At 46.7% G+C, this 24,376-nt stretch overlaps 4 protein-coding genes across 8 annotated transcripts in view; 1 reads left to right on the top strand and 3 right to left on the bottom strand.

Annotated features, from left to right (window-relative positions):
* The window catches only part of LOC308327107 (stress-induced-phosphoprotein 1-like), a 30,905-nt gene extending 25,416 nt beyond the window's left edge, over positions 1 to 5,489 (bottom strand). For all 4 annotated transcript variants that reach the window (XM_080780269.1, XM_080780272.1, XM_080780270.1 and 1 more), the window contains exons 1-3: positions 5,442 to 5,489; positions 1,486 to 1,695; positions 532 to 673 (exon numbers count right to left, since the gene is read on the bottom strand). In XM_080780269.1, the coding sequence (XP_080636395.1) occupies positions 532 to 673; positions 1,486 to 1,695; positions 5,442 to 5,444 (355 nt within the window). In that variant the 5' untranslated portion in view covers positions 5,445 to 5,489. The remainder of the gene's footprint in view (positions 1 to 531; positions 674 to 1,485; positions 1,696 to 5,441) is intronic.
* Positions 5,490 to 9,883: 4,394 nt separating this feature from the next.
* LOC308326842 (ubiquitin carboxyl-terminal hydrolase 7-like) lies at positions 9,884 to 12,994 on the bottom strand (the record flags this gene model as incomplete). Its single annotated transcript, XM_080779882.1, has 1 exon — positions 9,884 to 12,994. Exon 1 carries the CDS (start codon positions 12,665 to 12,667, stop codon positions 9,884 to 9,886), a length of 2,784 nt encoding a protein of 927 aa, XP_080636008.1. The 5' UTR covers positions 12,668 to 12,994.
* A 1,673-nt stretch (positions 12,995 to 14,667) lies between these two features.
* LOC308327720 (ubiquitin carboxyl-terminal hydrolase 7-like) lies at positions 14,668 to 17,751 on the bottom strand (the record flags this gene model as incomplete). The annotated part of the gene is made up of 1 exon (XM_080781245.1): positions 14,668 to 17,751. The coding sequence occupies exon 1, from the start codon at positions 17,626 to 17,628 to the stop codon at positions 14,668 to 14,670; it is 2,961 nt and encodes a 986-aa protein (XP_080637371.1). The 5' UTR covers positions 17,629 to 17,751.
* A 2,377-nt stretch (positions 17,752 to 20,128) lies between these two features.
* On the top strand, positions 20,129 to 22,843 carry vhll (von Hippel-Lindau tumor suppressor like). Of its 2 annotated transcripts, none has more exons than XM_080779620.1 (4): positions 20,129 to 20,179; positions 20,885 to 21,088; positions 21,464 to 21,604; positions 22,494 to 22,843. In XM_080779620.1, the coding sequence occupies exons 2-4, from the start codon at positions 20,893 to 20,895 to the stop codon at positions 22,652 to 22,654; spliced, it is 498 nt and encodes a 165-aa protein (XP_080635746.1). In that variant the 5' UTR covers positions 20,129 to 20,179; positions 20,885 to 20,892; the 3' UTR covers positions 22,655 to 22,843. The 2 variants fall into 2 exon arrangements, with proteins under 2 accessions (XP_080635746.1, XP_080635745.1); XM_080779619.1 differs by having other exon boundaries at positions 20,136 to 20,390.
* Positions 22,844 to 24,376: the final 1,533 nt, after the last annotated feature.

Below are 24,376 nucleotides of genomic sequence, written 5' to 3'. Positions count from 1 at the left end.
AATCGAAGAACGACTGACATTTTTAGAATCTGATCTCAGGTCAGAATGGGTTCATCAGACCAGTGTGTGTCCAGTGGAAACCTCGTATGAATCTGATCTCAGGTCAGAATGGGTTAACAGTTTTGGACACATGGGATTTCCACCCGAACAGAGACGATAAGCAGAGCTTGCGGATCTGCTATTTCTGTTGCTTTTGTGTGATGCTATAGTATGGTAGAGCATACATTTGCAAGACATAAAATATATAAAAATGACGACAAGCGGTTTCTGCTGACAGCTACATTGTAATAGTGTGGTGTGTGTGTGTGTGTGCTCGTGCACATACCGATGAGGAGTTTCTCATGGTATTTAAATGTCTAAATACAGTCTAAATGGTATTTCTTTAATTCTTGTTAACTTGAAAAATAACCATAAAAAAACGCGCGCGAAAATATCGTGATAATATCGTGTATCGTGATAAGCTTGAAAGAATATCGTGATAAAACTTTTGTCCATATCGCATAACCCCTATGTTGGGGTTCAGGTACTAACCTGCTAGTCTGGCCTCGATGTTCTGAAGGCCCTCTTTCAGCTGCTGGTTTTGGGGTTCGTGTCTCAGGCCGTCCCTGTAGGTGTGTTTAGCGTCGTCCAGACGACCCAGAAACTCCTCCGCTGTGGCTTTCCTGGAGTAACCCTGGAGAGAGAACAGATGTTTAAAACATCCTGGAGTTACCCTGGAGAGAGGTTTACACATACAGTTCATTTTACTGTTAATTAACCCTAGAGAGACGTTAACTGTGCCGGAGATATGCTGGTGACAGACGGACGGAGCAAAACATACTCTCTCCCCATGCCTTCAGCCTGGTGGAGACAATAAAACATACTCTCTCCCCATGCCTTCAGCCTGGTGGAGACAATAAAACATACTCTCTCCTCATGCCTTCGGCCTGGTGGAGACAATAAAACATACTCTCTCCCCATGCCTTCAGCCTGGTGGAGACAATAAAACATACTCTCTCCCCATGCCTTCAGCCTGGTGGAGACAATAAAACATACTCTCTCCCCATGCCTTCAGCCTGGTGGAGACAATAAAACATACTCTCTCCCCATGCCTTCGGCCTGGTGGAGACAATAAAACATACTCTCTCCCCATGCCTTCGGCCTGGTGGAGACAATAAAACATACTCTCTCCCCATGCCTTCGGCCTGGTGGAGATAATAAAACATACTCTCTCCTCATGCCTTCGGCCTGGTGTGACAATAAAACATACTCTCTCCTCATGGAGACACTAAAAATAATAAACAGTAAGGTACGGTACGGTACTTTGCCCCAGTCCGGTTTGATCTTGACAGTAATAATAATAATAAACCGGAAGGTACGGTACTTTGCCCCAGTCCGGTTTGATCTTGACAGTAATATTAATGATAAACAGTAAGGTACGGTACTTTGCCCCAGTCCGGTTTGATCTTGACAGTAATAATAATGATAAACAGTAAGGTACGGTACTTTGCCCCAGTCCGGTTTGATCTTGATGGTCTTCTCGGCGTCCTTCAGGGCGTTGTCGTAGTCGGCCTTCTTGGCGTAGGCGGCCGAGCGGTTGCTGAAGAGCACATGGTTGGCGGGGTCAAGGGTCACGGCCTCCGTGTAGCAGCGGATCGCCTCGTCGATGTTCCCCGAGCTGAGCGCCGCGTTGCCCGCGTCTTTAAGAGCTGAAGCCTTAAATACATTAAGAAATACATGAAGAAATAAATTAATAAATACATTAAGAAACACATTAGAACATATATAAACACTTTACCCGTTCTGACCCGAGATCAGATTCTATAAATGTCTTCTACTTCTACATCCTGACAGTTCTCAAAAAGCTATGTTTCTATGTGAGTCGTTCTTCGATTTTTCAAAAATAGCAGACCTACAAGCTCGTAGCGCGCCACTCGGTGGCGCGCTATATGCAGCTGGGGGCTGCACTGTGTGTGTGTGTGTGTGTGTGTGTGTGTGTGTGTGTGTGTGTGTGTGTGTGTGTGTGTGTGTGTGTGTGTGTGTGTGTGTGTGTGTGCGCGCGTGTGTGTGTGCGTGCTCGATGCAACGCTGCGTTACTGACAGAAGACACAGTTTGGGAAACGCTGTATAATAATACACAATCTATTTAAAGTGCTTCGGATAACGGCGCTTTATAAATGCAGCGTTTACATGCTCCATGTTCCCTCCACTCAACGCCTCGTGGATCTGACCTTTCTATAGATAGGGGTCCATTTGGTTACAGTACTCTTGAGCCTTTTACAGACAGTACAGTACACCGTGCATTAATTCAATTGCATACACTATAGTCCGTGATATATTTTTCTGCCTGTTCGTGGGGCCAAAACCGAATATGCATTTCATTTCATAGCCATTTTCTGCCGAATATTTTCTGCGTCCGAATATTGGGTGCGTCACTTAGAGACAGTACACACCTAGAATATGAACGCTTGGAATAGAACCAACAGGCCTTGAGCTTGTAGATCTGCAATTTTTCAATAGCTAAAGCACGACATGATGCTAACACCACAATGGGTTAAACAACCCTTAACCTGCATGTCGGGGTGATTCTCTCTCTCTCTCTCTCTGTTTCTGGCACAACAGCGCCACTTTTGCCCCTACTGGTACTCATAGTCACATTGCTGTTCCTTGGAGTGGTTGCACCACTCAGAAAAAAGTAGTACAGGAGAAGGGCTATAAGTGGTGTGTGTGTGTGTCGTGTGTGCGTGCGTGCGTGCGTGTGTGTCAGATGTCCACTAGACAAGCAGCTGTATGTGATGGTGAAGACAGGTGCAACACCAAACACGCAAGCACCATCTTTAGGATGGTTCCCAACATGCGTGTTGGTGGGTGTGTGTGTGTGTGTGTGTGTGTGTGTGTGTGTGTGTGGGGGGGGGGGCGTGTTGGCCCAACATTTCAGCTGGGAAACGGGCTGGTCTCAGAATGTCTCAGGGATCAGAACCGTCACACCAGAATCCACCTTTTTAAATAACAATAAACCATTGAGTGGTACCGCATTACATATTAATTAATAAATATGACATTATTATATTACATATTAATCAATAAACCGTTGAGTGGTATTAAATTACACGGTCGAGAGAAAGACGATACTTATTTTGTTAACACATTTTTAGACCCGACGACAATTCTACCAAAGAATGCCTTCTAAATCCTGACCGTTTTTCTGGAGAGAAAAAACCCCTCATGTTTCTATTCCAGTGGTTCTCAAATGACCCCCCCCCCCCCACACCCTCAGAAGCAAAGATTTGAGTTAAAAATGTTCGCTCTGAAAGAATATACATTCAAAGATTTGCGCCACATTTTTAAGATTTTTCAAAACAGCACATCTACAAGCTCGTAGCTTGGCACCGAGTGCCGCGCTACAAGCTTGTAGATCCGCTGTTTTTTCCAATGGTTAAACTATAACATAATGCTTTAAAACACCAACAGGGGTTCGTTCCCGACCGTCCAGAAGTAGAATTGATCCGAAGAAAGCCGACACAGAACCGGAGATCACTTTAACCATTCTGGGCTTAAAACCCATTCTGAGCGGGAACCCCTTTTGGTGTTTTAAGCATTATTTATGTTATACTTTAGCTATTGAAAAATAGTCGGTGCCGCGCTATGAGCTTGTAGATCTGCTATTTTTTTTTTAAATCATGAAAATGTGGCGCAAATCTTTGATTATATTATATTCTTTCACAGCGAAAGTTTATAACTCAAATCTGGGGGGGGGGGGGGGGGGGGTCCCTGGAACAACAAATGTTCAGATGGGGGGTCGGAGGCCAGATAAAGATAATTCTGGGGGTGTTCTTGACATGAAATAGTTTGATCACAGCTGATACAGAAACATGAGGTTTTAAATAGTTTGATCACAACTGATACAGAAACATGAGGTTTTTCAGAAAACTGTCATGATTTAGAAGACATGTTATAGAATAATTTTATAAAATATCTAAAAACCACATATTACACCCATAAAGAGCCCCAGGAAAGTGTTCCAAATCTTCTAAACGTCAGTAACATATATATTGTGTAAAAACAAAGACATGTCATCTCAGGACAGCCACAGCAAAAAGCTTACACCATGTCTCAACACCTCTGCCAAGCCAAGGACGGACTTTTAACTTATTTTGGGCGGGAACCCCTTTTTGGTCTAAGCATTATGTTATGCTTTAGCTATTGCAAAATAACAGATCTACAAGCTCGTAGCGCGCCACCGAGTGGCGCGCTACGAGCTTGTAGGTCTGCTATTTTTGAAAAATCGAAGAACGACTGACAATAGTAACATAGCTTTTTCAAACAGACATTTTTAGAATCTGATCTCAGGTCAAAATGGGTTTTAATCAAATGGAGATATTTTGTGAAAACATCTTTCTTCTGCAACCAAACCAGCCTCTATAATAAAGACATACATGCGATGGACATCAAAGTGTGTAACTTGTTTCTTTGCTCTGCAGTGACATCATAAAAGTAAGTAAAGTATATCTGATAGGATCATCAAACATGTAGAATCAGCATTCTTTCTAACACAGTGGTTCTCAAACGTTGTCATGTCAAGGACTCCCCATTTGAAGAGATAATGCCATGAGAAGACTTTCATTCCAAGGACCCCCAGTTTGACATGCATTAGGCTACGGACCCCCATTGACTCTGGGAACCCCAATTTATATTGTGTAAAAAAAAAATCAGTGTACAAATGGAACCAAATGGACCCACTGGTACATTTGGTTCCACAGGGGACCCACTGGATGTCCCTCAAGGACCCCCTGCCTGTCTGAGAAGCAGTATATGTATATAATATATATACTAAATAAAACAGAGCTCTATAAAAGCAAAGATAGGCTATAGAAGTAGATAAAACATCAGGTTTGGTAACTTAACTTGTATAATATCTGTATGTTTAGCTTCCAATCAATCCCAAATGATGATAATATGAATCAATCATCAACCAGCAGGTGCTAAATAATGATAACCATAATTATTAACATGAGGTCTCCATAACAACAGCATACATAGGAGGGCCCTAGCATTAGCATTAGCAGCTAGCATGTCTCCTCTCCTCTGTGTCACTGTGGCTGCTAGCGTTAGCCTGGCTAGCATCATGCTAGCATGCCGACAAGCTTTATTGTGATTGCATTAACAATGATAATAATATTAATGACAACGACATTAACACACTAATTATGAATAAAAAGCCACAGCGACAAAACACAGGACGTGCAAAAGTGCAAGTGTGTTGCTAACATGCTAACAGCTCGAGATGTCATGATACACAGCTGAATTAAACCTTACACAAGTGACGTCACGGCGTGTTAAAAGGCTCGTGGTGCTAATATAATCAAAGTATAATATAGAATGTGTTAAAGTGTGTCGCTAAAAGAGTTGCTTTATGCGTGAATTAATGTAATTGTTTGAATTAGAGTCTGAGTGAGACTCACCATGAGGGTTCCTTCCTTCCTTCCTTCCTTCCAGAAACTACTGCCACTCACTGGGATGCCAGGTCCCGCTGCACCGCGCGGGATATACGTATAGACGAGGCTCCAAGGTTGCCATGTCTGTCTGCTTATTGTAAGCAAGTTGGCCTTGTTTCTAAAGTGTAGTTGTTTATTTGGGCTTGTTTCTAAAGGGTAGTTGTTTATTTGGGCTTGTTTCTAAAGTGTAGTTGTTTATTTGGTCTTGTTTTTAAAAGTGTAGTTGTTTATTTTGGTCTTGTTTCTAAAGTGTAGTTGTTTATTTGGGCTTGTTTCTAAAGTGTAGTTGTTTATTTGGGCTTGTTTATTTTAATGTATTATTTGTATACTCCCATAAAAGATTTGTGTTTCAAAACGTCATCTGGCAACACTGCTTACAGAACGTACTAGAAACAACTGCCAGGTTCTTCTGAGGACAACAGAAGGTTCTATAAGCCGCAAATTAGTTTTACCACTTCGGCTTTTATTTGGAAATAGCTGATTGATTGATTAAAGAGTTATTGATTGAAATGTTATTCACAGTACACCAGTACAGTTCAAACGAAATACAAAAACTGCTACTGAGGATATAATATATATATAATCAACCAATCAATCAATCAATCAATCAATCAATCAATCAATCAATCAATCAATCAATCAATCAATCAATCAATCAATCAATCAATCAATCAATCAATCAGCTATTTCCAAATAGCCGAAGTGGTAAAACTAATTTGCGGCTTATAGAACCTTCTGTTGTCCTCAGAAGAACCTGGCAGTTGTTTCTAGTACGTTCTGTACGCAGTGTTGCCAGATGTGAAAGAAACAAGCCCAGAAGAATTTCCACTTTAAATTGGCTATTTAAATAATATATAGGCCTATTTGAATAGAGGGTATGCGCATGCTTAAAGTGAATGAACATGAATAGAGGATATGAGCATGCTTAAAGTGAATGAATATGAATAGAGGGTATGAGCATGCTTAAAGTGAATGAATATGAATAGAGGGTATGAGCATGCTTAAAGTGAATGAATATGAATAGAGGGTATGAGCATGCTTAAAGTGAATGAATATGAATAGAGGGTATGAGCATGCTTAAAGTGAATGAACATGAATAGAGGATATGAGCATGCTTAAAGTGAATGAATATGAATAGAGGATATGAGCATGCTTAAAGTGAATGGCACTTTGAGTGAGAAATCAACATGCAAAGTGAGTTTAACATTGTTGAACATTGTTTAATGCAATCAGATAGGACTTTTCTGTCTGGATGTCTGGGCTGTCGAGGCCAGAGAGTAGTTCTTTCTCACTTAAAATATATTAAAACATATATATATATAAAGTGTTATGTTTGTTTTTTCAGATGTTCTTAAGTGTTACACAATATATCAATTAATATATCAGTATATCAATCAATAATGTACTTATTTTTAAATATAGTGTTTTATATTATCCGTGCTTCTTGTAGTTGTATATTACACTTGTGTATTAAAGCTTACTGATTTTATGTCAAACACATCTCGACAAGATGACAAGAAGATATAATAAGATCTGACAATAAATATATATATATATATGGTTTGTTTTAACAAACCACAGATTTATTACATTATAACATTATTTACAGCTCAATGTGCAATATTAGGCTAAATGTAAGCTTTGCTGCCATCAGGTGGTGACAACGGACAATCGCAGAATGTATCAACACGTAGGCGTAGGGATTTGCTTGCAGAACTAATTCATGTATAACCAGTTATTATAATTAATGTTTATATTATAACTATGAATCCGACTGAAGCAGAACTAATAATAAATGTACAGCAAACTCAGTTTAATTGTTCTGTAACATCTTCATGGAGTAGAAGAATAGTTTATAATTGTTTATTGTTTATAACTGTGCCGCAGTGACGCGCATGCGCCGTAACCAGCCGACGTTGAAAGTATCGGCTACGAATCGACATCACTAGTCACGTGACTGTTTCACATCCTTGTGGCTAGCCAGATAGCTAAATTAAGCTAAGCTATCTAGCTTCTGACATTAATTATGATGTAAAACTAAAACAGGTTCTGTATTTGTTGTAAAACCTTCTTTATTTGAATCGACGGTTTATGCTAATATTCTCCTGTCCTTTAGAACAACAATTAAACACCTTAAACACTAATAATATCCATAAAGATACCAAGAAAGCTAATAATAGCTAAAACTAACGCAAACTGCGCATGCTCGGTAGTTAACAGAGGCCGCAACTGTAACTGACGGTGACGTCAGGTTCCGAAAACAACCGAGGATGATCGGATATTTTCGACCACGGCGCAGGCGCAGAACGTAACGCACCGGAAGACTCTGTTTGATTCTGTGACTCTGGGCTCCGTCTTATGAGCTAATTTAGAACTTCCTGTCTGAGAGCTAGGTAATTTAAGACATCCGGTTGCCTTCAGAATAAAATAAGGTTATTTAATTCGTTATTTAAATAATTATTACATTACATTATTAGTATTATTATTACATTACAGTTATTGTAAAGACACACATTATGTTTCTGTGTAAAAATAAGTAATGAAATAACATAAAAAAGTTATCTAAATGGATAAATGCTATTCACTGGAGTGCATGGACTTTATAAAGTGGACACTGGACAAAAGACGGCTCCGCGAGGCAATTATCTGGACATACCCACGCGTTCGGGGAGATGTCCTCTAACACACCCCAGTCTCCGCTAAGCAGGAGAGGTGTAAAATTCACAGCAGCAGAACTTCTACTGGGGTCAATGCTCAAAACAGTACCGTTTCCGGACCCAGAATGGACACTGGACAAAAGACGGCTCCGCGAGGCAACTATCTGGACATACCCACGCGTTCGGGGAGATGTCCTCTACCACACCCCACTCTCCGCTAAGCGGGAGAGGTGTAAAATTCACAGCAGCAGAGCTTCTACTGGGGTCGATGCTCAAAAATGTACCGTTTCCGGACCCAGAATGGACACTGGACAAAGAGGCCTCCGCGAGGCAACTATCTGGACATACCCACGTGTTCAGGGAGATGTCCTCTACCACACCCCACTCTCCGCTAAGCAGGAGAGGTGTAAAATTCACAGCAGCAGAGCTTCTACTGGGGTCAATGCTCAAAACAGTACCGTTTCCGGACCCAGAATGGACACTGGACAAAAGACGGCTCCGCGAGGCAACTATCTGGACATACCCACGCGTTCGGGGAGATGTCCTCTACCACACCCCACTCTCCGCTAAGCGGGAGAGGTGTAAAATTCTTTGAGTATAGCCTACTATCTTGTGAAACTATATAAAAACGTTGTGCATTTTCTGTCAGAGATAGTTATACATCCATATAGGAGACGCTTAATACTTTTGAAAGACAAACATACTCTCTCCCATGCCTTCGGCCTGGTGGAGACAAACATACTCTCTCCTCAAGCCTTCGGCCTGGTGGAGATAATAAAACATACTCTCTGCCATGCCTTCGGCCTGGTGGAGACAATAAAACATACTCTCTCCCATGCCTTCGGCCTGGTGGAGACAAACATACTCTCTCCCCATGCCTTCAGCCTGTTGGAGACAACAAAAACTACAATTAAACAATTAAAATATGAACCTGTGACCTCTGCGTGTCTCCACTGTCCGAGTAGCTCAGTCGGTAGAGCTCTCGATCGCCTTTTGGTCCACAATTCCCAAATTACTATCCCTATCTCTAACACTAACCTAAACATAATCGCAAGCACGGGAGCAGTGCATGTTCGCCAACCTTAATGCATGTTCGGACTAACAGGACTTCGGACTAACAGGACTTCGGATCCCAAGTTCTTAACACAAGTATCGGTGCAGTGTCATTAGTCCCACTTTCCGCATTACTTTGGTCCAAGTCACGCAGTCGGAGCAATGGGGTGTCGGAAATTATGGGCAGTCCCCCGTACTTTCATTTCAAGTGGAATCTGTGGATTTGTTTTGTAGGTCATTCAGCGGCCGCGAGTAGGTAAGGAACTTGCAGGGGAATATCTGAGTCGCGGGGGAGCGTACAGGAACTGGCAGAGTCGCGGGAAGCGCAAAGGAACGGGCAGGAGAATCCGAGTCGCTGGGGAGCGCACAGGAACTGGAACAAGGAATAGCGTTTGGCGACCTTTACTAACTTCCGCCCTAAAGGCAATGGCCACCAGTGTGGCCTATATGGACACACCGGCGCTGAGTTCATTGTGCAACATTTTGCAGAACAAAAACGATTGTTGCCTCCCCACCTAAACATGTCTGCACACACGTTTAGTTGCATTGAGTTAAGAAAAAACGTTTGGTTGTTGGTGCGTCAACCTGGAATTGGAATAATTGAAGAAGGAAGGTTACCTAGGTAACCACGGCTATGTGAGCGATTGGATTACTCCAATATATAGCTACATAACCATGTACAGTAGCAGCAGACAGGCCCTAGTTGTGGATCTTGATAGCTTTCTCCAGGTAGGAGCAACGGGCTCTCTTCGGAGCTTTGTTGAGGTGGTCCAGGCCGAGCCACGGACGGTTCGGGTTGCTCGGCTGCGGCGCAAAGTTATTCAGGACGACCTCGTACTCGTCCTCGGTGATGTAGTGAGGACGATTCATCGTCACGACGGCAAACCTGAACCTCTGGAACTCTTTCTCCTGGACGTCCAGCGTGCTCTGGATTCTCCGCATCACCTCGCGGAACGACTCGCCCTGTCGGACGCGGAGCAGGAAGGGCACTCCGAAGGTGGAGGAGACGTCCTTGTGGAAGTGAGCGACGGGAATCAGCATCTCGCCGTCCATGTCCAAGTTCACCTGGTCCTGTGGGATCTCCTCTATCCTGAAGATGCGGCTGGTGCGACTGGCGTACGCACACTCCAGGAAGACCAGGAGCTTATCCTCCTGGTGCACTCCCGTGATTTTAAAGCTCACTATCTCCAGTAGCCGGAGTTTCACGGAGCCTCTGTCGGAGAGATCAACGGACTTCCTACACTCGTCGAGCAGGTCACGCACGTAGCCTTGCTTGTGAGGGTACAGGGTGATCTCCTCCTCCCTGAACTGGCTGTTGAGCCAAACGGTCTTGAAACTCCTCCTGTTCTCAAAGTCCACTATGCTCATCTTCAGCTGTTGGTAGTAGAGTTTCTGAGGATGTGGCTTGCAATAGTGCAGCATTTCTCGTAGCGTTCCCTCGTACGTGTGTCTGAGAGGGTAGCCCGGTCCGTCCCTGTAACTGCAGCACTTGAAGAACTGCAGCATCATGGCGTCCGCGTTTAGCCTCAGAGCCACAGCCTTCACCACCTCGGCGTAGCTCATGCGGTTGGAGAGAGTGATCGCGACGCCGGGGTCACTGGGGTCGTTCTTGTCGCAGAAGACGACGTCCACTCGGTTGTACACGTCCTGGAAGTGGTCCTTGGCCGTGGGCAGCCGACAGCCGTCCTTCTCTGGCTCGTCCTTCTGGAAGACCAGGATGATCCCGTCTATTAGCTTCTCCACGGCCGCGTCCAGAGAAACGTCGTAGTTGCGTATCTGCTCCGTCAGGTTGGGCTTCACTTCCTCGTAGACGAGGAGGCTCGTCTCCGGCTGAAACCCGGCTCTCTCACACATGAGCGGCAACAGGTCTCGTATTCTGCAGGATAAAGACGTGTAGGTATGTCCGCAATAATTTAAGCTTACGGTTTTGGGATCATACATCTTGAAGAACAACATGATGTCATGGTCTTTGTCGTACTTGGGTAAAGTTACCCCGCTGGCGGAAATCTCTGGATCCACCGTCTCCAGGAAGATCGTCCAGCAGTTGTCGTTGTCGCTCATGCTGACGATGGACTTGCCGCGGTCTGCCTCGTAGTCGAGCATGGTGGGCCGGTTGGTGCCATTGTTCCGGGCCTGCATGGGCCACAGCCTCATCTGGTCCGGTTTTAGACGCATGGTGTGGGAAAGATTCTGGAGGAACTGCTGCAGCATACAGGTCTTCAGCACCTTGAACAAGTTGTACTTGGCCTTCTCGTCGTCATACAGGTCGTTGCCCTGGTGACCACAGAACTGCTCCTCTCTCACTATGTTGACCATCATGTAGAGATGTGCTTCCTGCCAATCCTTCCTCCTCTGCTCCTCTGCCCTCATCTCCTCCTGCAGACGTTCCACCAGCTGCTGGGGGATGTCCGACTCCGTCAGCGGCTGGAGGACCTCGTCGAGCTTGGACTGGCGGACGTACACCAACATGTAGGCGCTGGAGCAGTGGCGGACCGAGAGGTCATCTTGGCCGCCGTAGTTGTGTTCGACAGCTTCCTCCTTGGTGCACCGAGACACGACGTCGTCGTCAAACTTGCACCAGTCGCCGTCCCCTTTGGGGTTGAGGTAAACCACGTAGTGTCCTCCGTGGTTGTCCCCGCTGTGCACCAGCACAGCATGCAGGATGTAGTCGGCCGGGTCCTCAGAGTCGGCCTTCTGGAGAAACTCGTCCAGGCAGAGCTGCTCCGGGAACTCCAACCTGTCGTTGATCTTTTGGTTTTGGTCGGTCTGCGGGTCGTACATGAACCTCATCAGCTGCAGGTGCAGAATGGGAGGGAAGGTCAGAAACTTCACCCCCTTCTCCGCTTCCTGCAGGCCGTGTTCTCCTGCGTCATATTTGTTGTCTCCGTCCAACTGTTCTGTTGCCACATAGTCTTTGAAAGACTCAAAGAGGTTCTTCTTTCCTTTGATGCTGAGCTGGATATCATAGTAGTCCTCTATCCTCTCCGAACCGTAGTCCACATGCTTACACTGGATGTATGACACCATCTTCCCTCTGAAGAGCTTGGGGATTGTCCCCTCGACACAAGTGCCTTTCATTTTGTTTTCTACGTTGTCCAGGAGCACTCTGCACAACTCCTGAACGTCGTGTTGCATAAAGTTGTCTAGTGTCTCCCAGCCGAAGGACTTTGTGAGTTTCTTGGTGCTGACGGGCTTTTCGCTGTGCTGCAGCTGGTAGAAGACCCTCTGCAGGGCGAGAGGGATGCTCTTGGATGAATCGTCGCCCTCCGTGGGCATCATGTAGACGGCCCATCTCAGCTGGTTGCTGAAGAACAGCGTCTCCAGCAGGCTGTTCATGTAGCAGGTCGCTCCCTGGTTCTTCAGGCCCACATAGCCCGTGTGTTTCTTGGAGTCCCAGTCCACTCCGTGTGGGGCGTCCGCCTGGACGTATACCTCGAAGGTGATGTTGTCGTCGTCGACGAAGCCCCTCTCTGGATCGGTCATGTCGCCCCAGGACACCGTGCTGCCCCTGTCGTTGATCTTGTGGAAGAACAGGTGGCTGAGGCCGTGGCTGTACGACTTCTCCTTGTCTTTGTGGTTGATGATCCTCAGCGTGGCCGCGGCGTGGCACGACCACGTGGTGGACTCGGACTCGCCGTTGCACTGCAGGAAGAAGCCGATCTGGTCCTGGCCCCGGCTGTCTTTGCTGAAGTGCGGAATCACCAAGATCTTCCAGGGGAGGTTCCTGACGAAGAAGGCCGAGCTCAGCACCACTTCGTTCCTCCGGCTGAAGCAGTCGACCGCAAAGCGGAAGGTGGCCTCGGACCTCCAGGTGTCAACGTGCACAGAGTCGGTCACGCCGCTGCTCTGTATAATGTGCATAATGTTCCCATTGATCTCTGGGTGGACCGACACCCTGGGAGAGGGCTCCTCTAGGGCCCTAGCATCCAGTGCCGAATCCTCGGGTTCCATGTGCTTATCACTGCCGGCTTTCTGATTCATTTTCTGCGTGGGAGGATGGTTCATGGTAGTGGTATCTTTACTCCTCTTGACCTCGTCCAAGTGAGGTTAGCTGGGTTGCTGACGGGGATCGGAGCTCGCAGAGGTGGGTTAGAGGACGACAGGTCAAGCCTCGTCAGCCTAGCCTGCTCTATCACTACCTCGGCATACAATCGTCTTTGCATCAAAGCAACCCTAACGTGAATAGGCATGAAGTGCTGTGGTTCCCCGATGCACGTCTACTGGTCTGTGAAGAAACGTTCCCTATTATAGACCGTACTCCAGTCAGCAGCTCATGTGTTTTGGTATGTTGAGCAAAAAGGGCCAAAACGCCATATATACTTACCACGGTGACGTATCAGAGTAGGGTATATGACGACAGCCTCGTACGATGAACGCTGTGTTAGCAGAGCCGTCCCAACCGCAGACTGTTTGAGATGAACGCTGTGTTAGCAGAGCCATCCCAACCGCAGACTGTTTGAGATGAACGCTGTGCTAGCAGAGCCATCCCAACCGCAGACTGTTTGAGATGAACGCCGTGCTAGCAGAGCCATCCCAACCGCAGACTGTTTGAGATGAACGCTGTGTTAGCAGAGCCATCCCAACCGCAGACTGTTTGAGATGAACGCTGTGCTAGCAGAGCCATCCCAACCGCAGACTGTTTGAGATGCTGCCGCATGGGAAACGTTTTCGCAGTCTCAAAGCCACACAGAGTAGACTGCAAAAAAGCTTGTACACTTATTTCCCCGAACAATCAGATACATCAACAAACTGATAAGAACCAGAGCGAATTAGGGAAAAGGAGAATGATAGCCCCCCCCCCCCCCGCACCTTCACACCATTAAGCTCGAATTGCACCTTTCTAAAAAAATACATTTGTTGTATATTTATGGAACGTAGGCTACTGTGAAGTTGTTCACACAAAGTTGGTCTAACTTCGAACCGGGAACCGCAAGGTTCGATCCCTGTGGGCTCCCCCAGAGTTAGTGTCCAAGTGTCCTTGAGCAAGACTCTGAACCCCTGATTGCTCCTGATGTGCAGGTTGGTTGGTGCCTTGCATGATTTCCTCTGTCATCGGTGTGTGAATGTGTGTGTGTGTGTGTGTGTGTGTGTGTGTGTGTGTGTGAATGTGTGTGTGTGTGTGTGAATGGGTGAATGTAATGCACAATCAATGTAAAGCACCTGACAATGAGTAAGGCGCTGGTAAATGGTGCATTTATATAGCGCCTTTATCCAAGGCTCTATAGAAATGCACCATTTACCATTTAACTTTGTTACTACAGGGAGAATATGCACATGGACATGATACTCTATTTTTTACTCTTTGTTTACTCTTTTTTGCACTCTATATCCTATCCATCTGTTTGCTGTTTTATTATAATATAAATGCTGCCGCATTGTCTGAAGGAAGCCAAACAAAAATAAGTTTTACTCTTATGTAGGCCTACACGAGATGTGACAGTAAAGTACAACCTTGACCCTCGAACTGAACTAAATGAGTTAATTCACGCGCAGCGACCTCTCTTGGGAGCGGCCGGTGCTCTGTGGACGTGGTCCAGCAGCAGCCAGGGCTGGTCCACGTTACCGGGCTGTGCCTTGAAGTCCTTCAGGTCCACCTCGTACTCGTCCGCGTCGATGTAGCGATGCGGTTTGTTGTTGAGCGCGATAGCAAACCTGAACCTCTCAAACTCTGCGTCGCGGACGTCCAACGTGACCTGAATCCTCCGCCTCACCTCGCGGAACACCGCGCCCTGTCGGACCCTGAGCAGGAAGGGCACGCCGAAGGTCCGCACGTCCTTGTGGAAGTGAGCGACGGGGACCAGCATCTCGTTGTCTCTGTTGACGTCCAGCTGGTCCACGGGGACCTCCTCCACGCGGAAGGTCCCGAGGGGGTACAGACACTCCAGCAGCTCGTCCTCCTGGTGCACCTTGACGATGTTGTGGTTGAGGATCTCCAACAGCCGGAGCGTCTCGGAGCCCTTTTTGACGGAGAGACCGACGGACTTCTTGCACTCATCCAGCAGGTCCCGCACGCAGCCGTGCTTGGGCGGGTGGAGGGTGATCACCTCCTCCCCGAACTGGCCGTTCAGCCAAACGATCCTGAAACTCCTCCTGCCGGCAATCTTGACCGTCAGCCGTCGGTAGTGGAGTTGTTGCTTTAGATTCTGCAGCATTTCTCGTAGCGTTCCTTTGTAGTTGTGTTCGATGGGGATCCACGTGGGACCGCCGCCCACGTAGCCCAGCTGCAGCAGCACGGGGTCCATGTTGAGCCTCTGAGCCACCGCCTTCACCACCTCGGCGTAGCTCATGCGTTTGGAGAGTGTGACCGCGACGCCGCGGTCACGGGGGTCGTTTTTGTCCCAGAACGTGACATTCACTCGGTCGTACACGTCCTGGAAGTGGTCCTTCGCCGTGGGCAGCAGACCGCCGTCCTTCTCAGGCTCGTCCTTCTGGAAGACCAGGATGAGCGCGTCGTCGTTTGGATCGTACACCACGTTGTCCAGAGGAGCGTCGTAGTCGTAGATCCGCTTCGATTCGTTGGGCTTCACTTCCTCGTAGACGACGAGGCTTGTCTCCCGCTCGAACCGTGCTCTCTCACACATGAGCGGCAGCAGGTCTCGCATGGTGCAGGTAGTAGCGGTCTTGTGGACACATCCACAGTATGTCAACGTTCTGCTTTGGGGATCGTACATCTTCAAGAACAACATGACGTCGTGGTCTTTGTCGTACTTGGGTAAGGTGTTGCCGCTGGTGGCCGTCTCTTGATCCACTGTCTCCAGGAATACGGTCCAGTTGTTGTCGACGGACTTGTAGTTGTCGATGGACTTGCCGCGGTCAGCCTCGTAGTCGAGCATGGTGGGCCGCTTGGTGCCGTTGCTCCGGGCCTGCATGGGCCACAGCCTCATCTGGTCCGGTTTTAGACGCATGGTGTGGGAAAGGTTCTGGAGGAACTGCTCCAGCGTGGAGGTCTTGGGCTCCCTGACCACGCTGTAGTGCACCTTCTCGTCGTCATACAGGTCGTTGCCCTGGTGACCACAGAACTGCTCCTCTGTCACTATCCTGACCGTCATGTAGAGTTGCTCCTTCTGCCACCACTTCCACATCTGCTCCTCTGCCCTCATCTCCTCCTGCAGACGTTCCACCAGCTGCTGGGGGATGTCCGACTCCGTCAGCGGCTGGAGGACCTCGTCGAGCTTGGACTGGCGGACGTACACCAACATGTAGGCGCTGGAGCAGTGGCGGACCGAGAGGTCATCATGGCCGCCGTAGTTGTGTTCGACAGCTTCCTCCTTGGTGCACCGAGACACGACGTCGTCGTCAAACTTGCACCAGTCGCCGTCACCTTTGGGGTTGAGGTAAACCACGTAGTGTCCTCCGTGGTTGTCCCCGCTGTGCACCAGCACAGCATGCAGGATGTAGTCGGCCGGGTCCTCCGAGTCGGCCTTCTGGAGAAACTCGTCCAGGCAGAGCTGCTCCGGGAACTCCAACCTGTCGTTGATCTTTTGGTTTTGGTCTGTCTGCGGGTCGTACATGAACCTCATCAGATGCAGGTGCAGAATGGGAGGGAAGGTCAGAAACTTCACCCCCTTCTCCGCTTCCTGCAGGCCGTGCTCTCCTGCGTCATATTTGTTGTCTCCGTCCAACTGTTCTGTTGCCACATAGTCTTTGAAAGACTCAAAGAGGTTCTTCTTTCCTTTGATGCTGAGTTGGATATCATAGTAGTCCTCTGTCCTCTCTGAACCGTATTCCACATGTTTACACTGGATGTATGACACCATCTTCCCTCTGAAGAGCTTGGGGATGGTCCCTTCGACACAAGTGCCTTTCATGTTATTCTCAACTTTTTCCAGCAGAATTCTGCACATCTCCTGCACGTCGTGTTGCATGAAGCTGTCTATCGTGTCCCAGCCGAAGGACTCTGTGAGTTTCTTGGTGCTGACGGGCTTGCCGCTGTGCTGCAGCTGGTAGAAGACCCTCTGCAGGGCGAGAGGGATGCTCTTGGTGGAGTCGTGGCCCTCCGTGGGCATCATGTAGACGGCCCGTCTTAGCTGGTTGCTGAAGAACAGCGTCTCCAGCAGGCTGTTCATGTAGCAGGTCGCTCCCTGGTTCTTCAGGCCCACGTAGCCCGTGTGTTTCTTGGAGTCCCAGCCCACCCCGTGCGGGGCGTCGGCCCGGATTAAGACCTCAAAGATGACCTCGTCGTCCTCGATGAATCCCCTCCCGGGGTCCAGCGCGCTGGACCCCGCGCTGGACATGAAGTCGGGGAATCCGCGGTCATTCTCCTTGTGATAAAAGACGTAGCTGAGCATGCGGTGGACACTCTTCTCGCCGTCTCTGCGGTTGACCACCGTCATGGTGGCCGTGGCGTGGCACCACCACGGAGCAGAGGAGGAGGAGCCCGAGCCTGGGCAGCACTGCAGGTAGAAGCCGACTGATCCCGATAATTGTCTGGGCGTCACCATCATCCTCCAGAGGAGGCCGCGGACCAGGCAGGGCGGGCTCAGCACGACCTCCGTGAGCCGGCTGAAATGTTCCACCGTGAAGCGAAACGTCGCCTCCTGCCGGCAGCTGGTGGTGTCGTCAAGCTCCCCGTCGTCCGCGGCCGCTTCCCGGCAGGACGGCGGGTCGCTCGGGGGTCTCGGCGGGTCGCTCGGGGGTCTCGGCGGGTCGTCCGCGTCACAGTCGTCCGTCTCCATTGGCTCGCCGTCGCCGAGCCGTCGCTCGCAGTCTTTCTGCTGCTGTCGCTGTGAGTCGTCGCGAGGGTCCATGTTGGCCAAGGGTCCACCGTCTGTGGTGTCTCTGTGTCCTTTCTGGACCTCGTCCAGGTGAAGAAGAGGTGAGCCGGGCGAGAGGTCGGGCTGCCGACGGGGGCTCGCAGGGGGCGGGGGCTCGCCGGGCGACAGGTCGAGCCTCTGCAGCTCGGCTTGCTCTGCGATGACTTCGGTGCACAATTCTCCTCGCATGTCACCGAGTAGGGGTTGGTTTAAAAATATGGCACTGGGTTGAGGATCTGTATCTTCTCTGTGAGAAGATTTCTTGATGGTGTTTCGCTGTGGCTAAAGATATAATGTCAGACGTATGACATAATTAGCGACGTAAATGACATCACACCAGCTCACGTACGTAGCTCAAGTGTGACGTAGACATTCCCTTAAAAGGAGCTCAGGTTTTCTTAATGCATGGAAGTACGAGCCCCCTTCTGAGACAGACCAAAACATGCTATGAAAGCAATTTAAAGCAATGACGTCACTTTTTCGTTACACTGATTGGCTGAAGGGGTGGTCTGTCTCTCCTCCGCGTCAGTCGTCCGCGGAGGTGGAGCTTAATTTCCATCCACCAGCTGCGCACAGCTTCTTCTGTCCGCGGCTGTCGGTCGTTTTGCGCTTAGGTGTGGAAACAGTGTAGAGGGAGCTTCTCAGCCCTACTGGAACTGGGATGGGTCTGGGCACACTTGAGCCGACAGGCACGGCCAAAGGAAGCTGACGCCCGACGTCTTTTCCGGGTTTTTTTGGAAAATAAGCTCCACCCACACGGCAGCTTGCCGAGTCGTCCAGATTCCTGGAAAAGCTTATTTCCCCAGCTGCAACCTGCCGAGGGGGTGGAGCTTCTTTTTCATCCACCAGCTGTCTAAAAAAACGGAAATCATGCAAAACACAGCTTCTTCTGTCCGGCATGGAAGTTCAAGTGTACCCAGCCTGGATGTATTTCTGTTGCAGTATCGATACGATCTACTTTATTATTAACGCAACACTGAGTACTTTAGTATCGATACTTCTACTTTATTATTAACGCAACACTGAGTACTTTAGTATCGATACTTCTACTTTATTATTAACGCAACACTGAGTACTTTAGTATCGATACTTCTACTTTATTATTAACGCAACACTGAGTACTTTAGTATCGATACGATCTACTTTATTACTAACGCAACACTGAGTACTTTAGTATCGATACTTCTACTTTATTAGTAAACACAACACTGAGTACTTTAGTATCGATAGTTCTACTTTATTAGTAAACATAACACTGAGTACTTTAGTATCGATACTACTACTTTATTAGTAAACACAACATTACTTTCTCCACCTCTGCTGCTGACTAAATACAGTATTTAATGTAATCAAAGTTTACTCCTCCCGTACTGTAGGGGCGCCCTGCTGTTGTTTCTCTTTAAGGTCAGGGCGGGGACGCCCTCTTCCGTCTCTCGACCCCCGTTGCCATGACTGCTTATTATAAGCGGCTTTGGGCTTGTTTTTCCTGTAAAGCTGCTTGTAAATTAATATTTATTGGTAGAATTTCTTAGGGTCTTGTTTGTATTTGGTCTTAATTGTTTCCTAATGTTGTTTAACATTAGGTTCTCAAATATTTCCCATAAATTATTGGACCCCCTGGCCTGAATTTGTAAACGTTGGGTTGGGTTCAGACCCCCCATCTGAAAACACTCACCAGGGACCCCCGCGGCCCCGCCTTGACTGTACAACAATGTGTGTATTTAATTAAAAGTCAAATAGCATCGATGTACAAGTAAAGTGTGTCTTTCTACGTGTTGTGAGCTTGTAGATCTGCTCATGATGATGACTGATGTTTTGTTTTCTCGTTTTGTGTTTTGTTTTGTTGTTTTTGTTCTTTAGTTGTCTTGTTCCTGTTAACTGTGTTGTCCCGTCTGTCTTTGTCTTTGTTTCATGTTATGTTTGTTTGTTTTTGTTTTGTTTTCTTGTTTTTTTCCCCCTTCTGTTTGCTTTGTTGTATTATTTTACCTATGAAAGCCATTTATTTGTTAGAAGGGTAGGCACTATAAGCTTAGGCTTCAGCCTACTCCTTTTTGCTCAATGTTTCTTTTGCAACAAAAAAAAGCACTGTATTGATTTGTTATAATGACCAAATTAAATAAACTCTCTCTCAATTTTCAAATTTCAGTCCAATGACTTGTTTCTCTCGCGGCATCTGGCAACAACACAGATACAAAAAAAGAAAACAGCAGCGACGTGTCAAAGAAGATACTTTATGCACACAGTTTGTTATTGTTATTATTATAATAATATGACGTTAGACAGTAAAATTTATTGTATTTAAACTACTAGACTGTCCTATTAAGAAGACAACAGTAGTATGTATTGTATTTAATGTGTAAACACAGTGCTCTGTGCTAAAGAATAAGATAGGTAGTCATTATTATTGGATCACAATATTTACAATATTGATGTGACTGCATCTCCTCAGTGGTGTAAGTATTAGTACTTCTTTACCCGAGTATTTCCTATTCCAGTACTTTTACTTCTATACTATATATATCTCAGAGGCAAATATTGTAGGTACTTTTACTCCACTTTTGAGTTCAACCCAGATTCGGCTCAAACAATTTGGGTTATAAATTCATTTAGCTCCTGCCAGAATAAAAACGTGGAACGCCTTACGCCCTACCAACAGCCGTTAAGAAATGACTATTACAATCAAAGCTGCTCTCGGTAGGTTGGTAGGGCGTTCCACATTTTGGTGGCGTAGGAGCTAAATTAATTTAGTCCCTTGTTTGTGCCGAATCTGGGTTGCACATGGTTTGTTGAACTCCCTCCCTCCCTGTGTGTGTGTGTGTGTGTGTGTGTGTGTGTGTGTGTACGTGCGAGCACGTGTGTGCGTGTGTGCACGTGTGCGTGTGTGTGCACGCGTACACATGTGCGTGTGTGTGTGTTCGTGTGTGTGTGTGTGCGTGTGTGCGTTCAGACTAAACTATGGATGAAGAGGAAGGAGAGGATTCAGGACGCGAGGCCGGTCTTAGATCAGTGAACTCTGACCTCCAGACTCACGTGAACTTCGTCAACAGAACCGGCTCCGACGTCGCCAGCTGGTGGCTGGACTTTAACGGACGTCCGGTCAGTTACGGAGACATCGGACCTGGACGCGTTCTACACATGACCACCTATCTGAGTATGTTACCTTAATTTATACTAAACTAGATAGTTTTATTCTACACATGACCTATCTGAGTATATATACTAAACTATAGTTTTATTCTACACATGACCTATCTGAGTATATATACGTGACCTTCATTTATACTAAACTACTGTATGAATAGAGCGTCGCAGTCCCGCCCCCTCGAGAGACCCGAAAAATTATTCCCCGTTAATTTTCCTCGCAGACTTTTCAAAAAGTATTTATTTAAAGACGTTTACGCCGCGGAGAAAGCCAACTGGAGTTACTTGTGACACATCATGACAATAAACACAATGTTTTTGGGACGATCAAAAAACACTTCTTTTGTTATTTATATTCTTTGTAATTATTTGCTTGGTCCCACAGCTCATCCATGGGTGTTCAGAGCGTCTCGAAACGGAGCCAGACTGTTGGTGAACGGTAGAGACGTCTACATGCCTACAGCTACGCTACGCTGGAACGACCACGGTCACCCAGAACACCTCCCTGTGGACATCACCTCACCAGGTCAGTACCACGGTCACCCAGAACACCTCCCTGTGGACATCACCTCACCAGGTCAGTACCACGGTCACCCAGAACACCTCCCTGTGGACATCACCTCACCAGGTCAGTACCACGGTCACCCAGAACACCTCCCTGTGGACATCACCTCACCAGGTCAGTACCACGGTCACCCAGAACACCTCCCTGTGGACATCACCTCACCAGGTCAGTAGTAGTAGACAAGTAGTCTACTACTACAGCATCAGTAGCAGTGGTTGATTCGTTTCAGAGTTCAACACTAGCATCTCTGAAATAAAATCACTACTAATCTGACTGCTAACGGTCAAGATGGCCGTGTTTTTCGTGCAATTCCATTGGCTACTCTCTCCCTGCTGAGTCGGGTCTGGTGGCCGTCGCAACGCTCGGCACGGCGCCTCCCTGGCCACCACGGCTCAACGCCACCAGACACGGCGCGTCTCCGTCATGAACATCATTGACACAAAAAGCTAAACGCTCCCATAGTTTCTCTTCCGGATTTCCCAGTATGTTGATTATCACATACTGGGGGTATTTCTAAAGGTGATTATCACTTACTGGGGGTATTTCTAAAGGTGATTATCACTTACTGGGGGTATTTCTAAGGTGATTATCACATACTGGGGGTATTTCTAAGGTGATTATCACATACTGGGGGTATTTCTAAGGTGATTATCACATTATTTATAAGGTGATTATCACATACTGGGGGTATTTCTAAGGTGCTGATTACGAATATTCTCTTGATTATCGGGTGATACCCCTGTGTCGGATTGGGTTTAATTTGGAGCGCATTAATCGATTTAATGTTGTCTGTCTCCCTGTTTCCCTGTCTGTCTGTCTGTCTGTTTCCCTGTCTGTCTGTCTGTCTCAGTGTACTCCCTGAGGGACAGCTGTCTCATGGCGGTCAGAGAGCTGGTGAAGGAGGAGGACTACAGACTTCTGGACATTCCAGCGGCTCTAAGACACGAGCTGAGACGCCCTCCCGACCTGATGAGAGATCTGCAGGACCTGACCCCCCATCTAACCTCCTGACTGACTACAGACCTTATCTCAAATCTTTGCTTCTGGGGGGGGGGTCCCTGGAACAACATATTTTCAGATGGGGGGTCCCTGGAACAACATATTTTCAGATGGGGGTCGACGGCCAAATCCAGATATTTTTGGGGGACCTAGCCTTGACATGAAAAAGGTTGAGCACCACTGACATAGAAACATGGGGGTTTAACCCTTTCAGAACCACTGACATAGAAACATGGGTTTTTTTTTCCAGAAAACTATGTAGGATTTAGAAGACATTTGTAGAATTGTCCTCGGGTCAAAATGGGCTAGACGCTTTCTGAACGCCTCTTGGCGCGTATATGATGTGCCCTAACGCCCTACAACCACCAGAGGTCGCCATGCAACTCCTTGGGTCCAAACAGTCGTAAGGAGTCAACGTTAAACCGTCTTGAGACTCTTGACCCTTTACCCTGCTGCTTCATTGTGCCTTATTGGCTATGTCATCAGCCTATCAGAATGTTACATTCCATGGCCTCGGCCTATCAGAATGCTTGTTACACTCCGTGTCCTCGCCGGCCTATCAGAATGCTTGTTACATTCCATATCCTCGCCGGCCTATCAGAATGCTTGATATTTCATAATCCTACATGTACAATATATTTCATAAAGCTACAGAATGCATGTTGCAGTCTCTGGAGTGTTTGTACAATTCATCTGATGTCACATAATACAATAAATATGAGCCATTCAACCGTACAATTCATCTGATGTCACATAATACAATAAATATGGACCATTCTTCACCAACAGTCAGGTTTATAAATATGAACCATTCTACACCAACAGTCAGGTTTTAAATATGAACCATTCTACACCAACAGTCAGGTTTTAAATATGAACCATTCTTCACCAACAGTCAGGTTTTCAGACTTCAATAAAGTCTTAATTTTAGCAGCATTAACAATAAACACAAACTATGATGAAAATGATACGAATAAGAACAGAAAAAACGATTCAAAGCCAACCATATTCTAAGTGCAGCAGCAGTACACCAATGTTGTCAGTAGAGGGCAGTGTGACTCCACACATTAACTTCAGCTCGCTAGAGGCTTCAACACACTTTACAAAAGATTTCTTTAAACAATAGTCAGTGATTCAGTCAGTCAGCTGACTGACTATTGTTCACTAATATAATGAATCACTGACTATTGTTCACTAATAGAGAATGAATCACTGACTATTGTTCACTAATAGAATGAATCACTGACTGTTGTTCACTAATAGAATGAATCACTGACTGACTATTGTTCACTAATATAATGAATCACTGAATATTGTTCACTAAAAGAATGAATCACTGACTGACTATTTGTTCACTAATAGAGAATGAATCACTGACTGACTATTTGTTCACTAATAGAGAATGAATCACTGACTGAATATTGTTCACTAATAGAATGAATCACTGACTGACTATTGTTCACTAATAGAGAATGAATCACTGACTATTGTTCACTAATAGAGAATTAATCACTGACTGAATATTGTTCACTAATATAATGAATCACTGACTGACTATTGTTCACTAATAGAGAATGAATCACTGACTGACTATTTGTTCACTAATAGAATGAATCACTGACTGAATATTGTTCACTAATAGAGAATGAATCACTGACTGACTATTTGTTCACTAATAGAGAATTAATCACTGACTGACTATTAGTTCACTAATAGAGAATGAATCACTGACTG

The sequence above is a fragment of the Protomyctophum bolini genome, assembly GCF_963924005.1.
Source record: "Protomyctophum bolini genome assembly, chromosome: 13".
Classification (NCBI taxonomy): Eukaryota; Metazoa; Chordata; class Actinopteri; order Myctophiformes; family Myctophidae; genus Protomyctophum; species Protomyctophum bolini.
The sequence above is the reverse complement of the archived record's forward strand: the minus strand, read 5'-3'. Positions and strand labels throughout refer to the sequence as shown.

Bases quoted from the DNA above. Each gene is read 5' to 3' on its own strand.
- vhll (XM_080779620.1), top strand. From the start codon at position 20,893: ATGGATGAAGAGGAAGGAGAGGATTCAGGACGCGAGGCCGGTCTTAGA. The intron at 21,089-21,463 runs GTATGTTACCTT...TTGGTCCCACAG, and splicing joins ACACATGACCACCTATCTGA to CTCATCCATGGGTGTTCAGA. The intron at 21,605-22,493 runs GTCAGTACCACG...TGTCTGTCTCAG, and splicing joins TGTGGACATCACCTCACCAG to TGTACTCCCTGAGGGACAGC.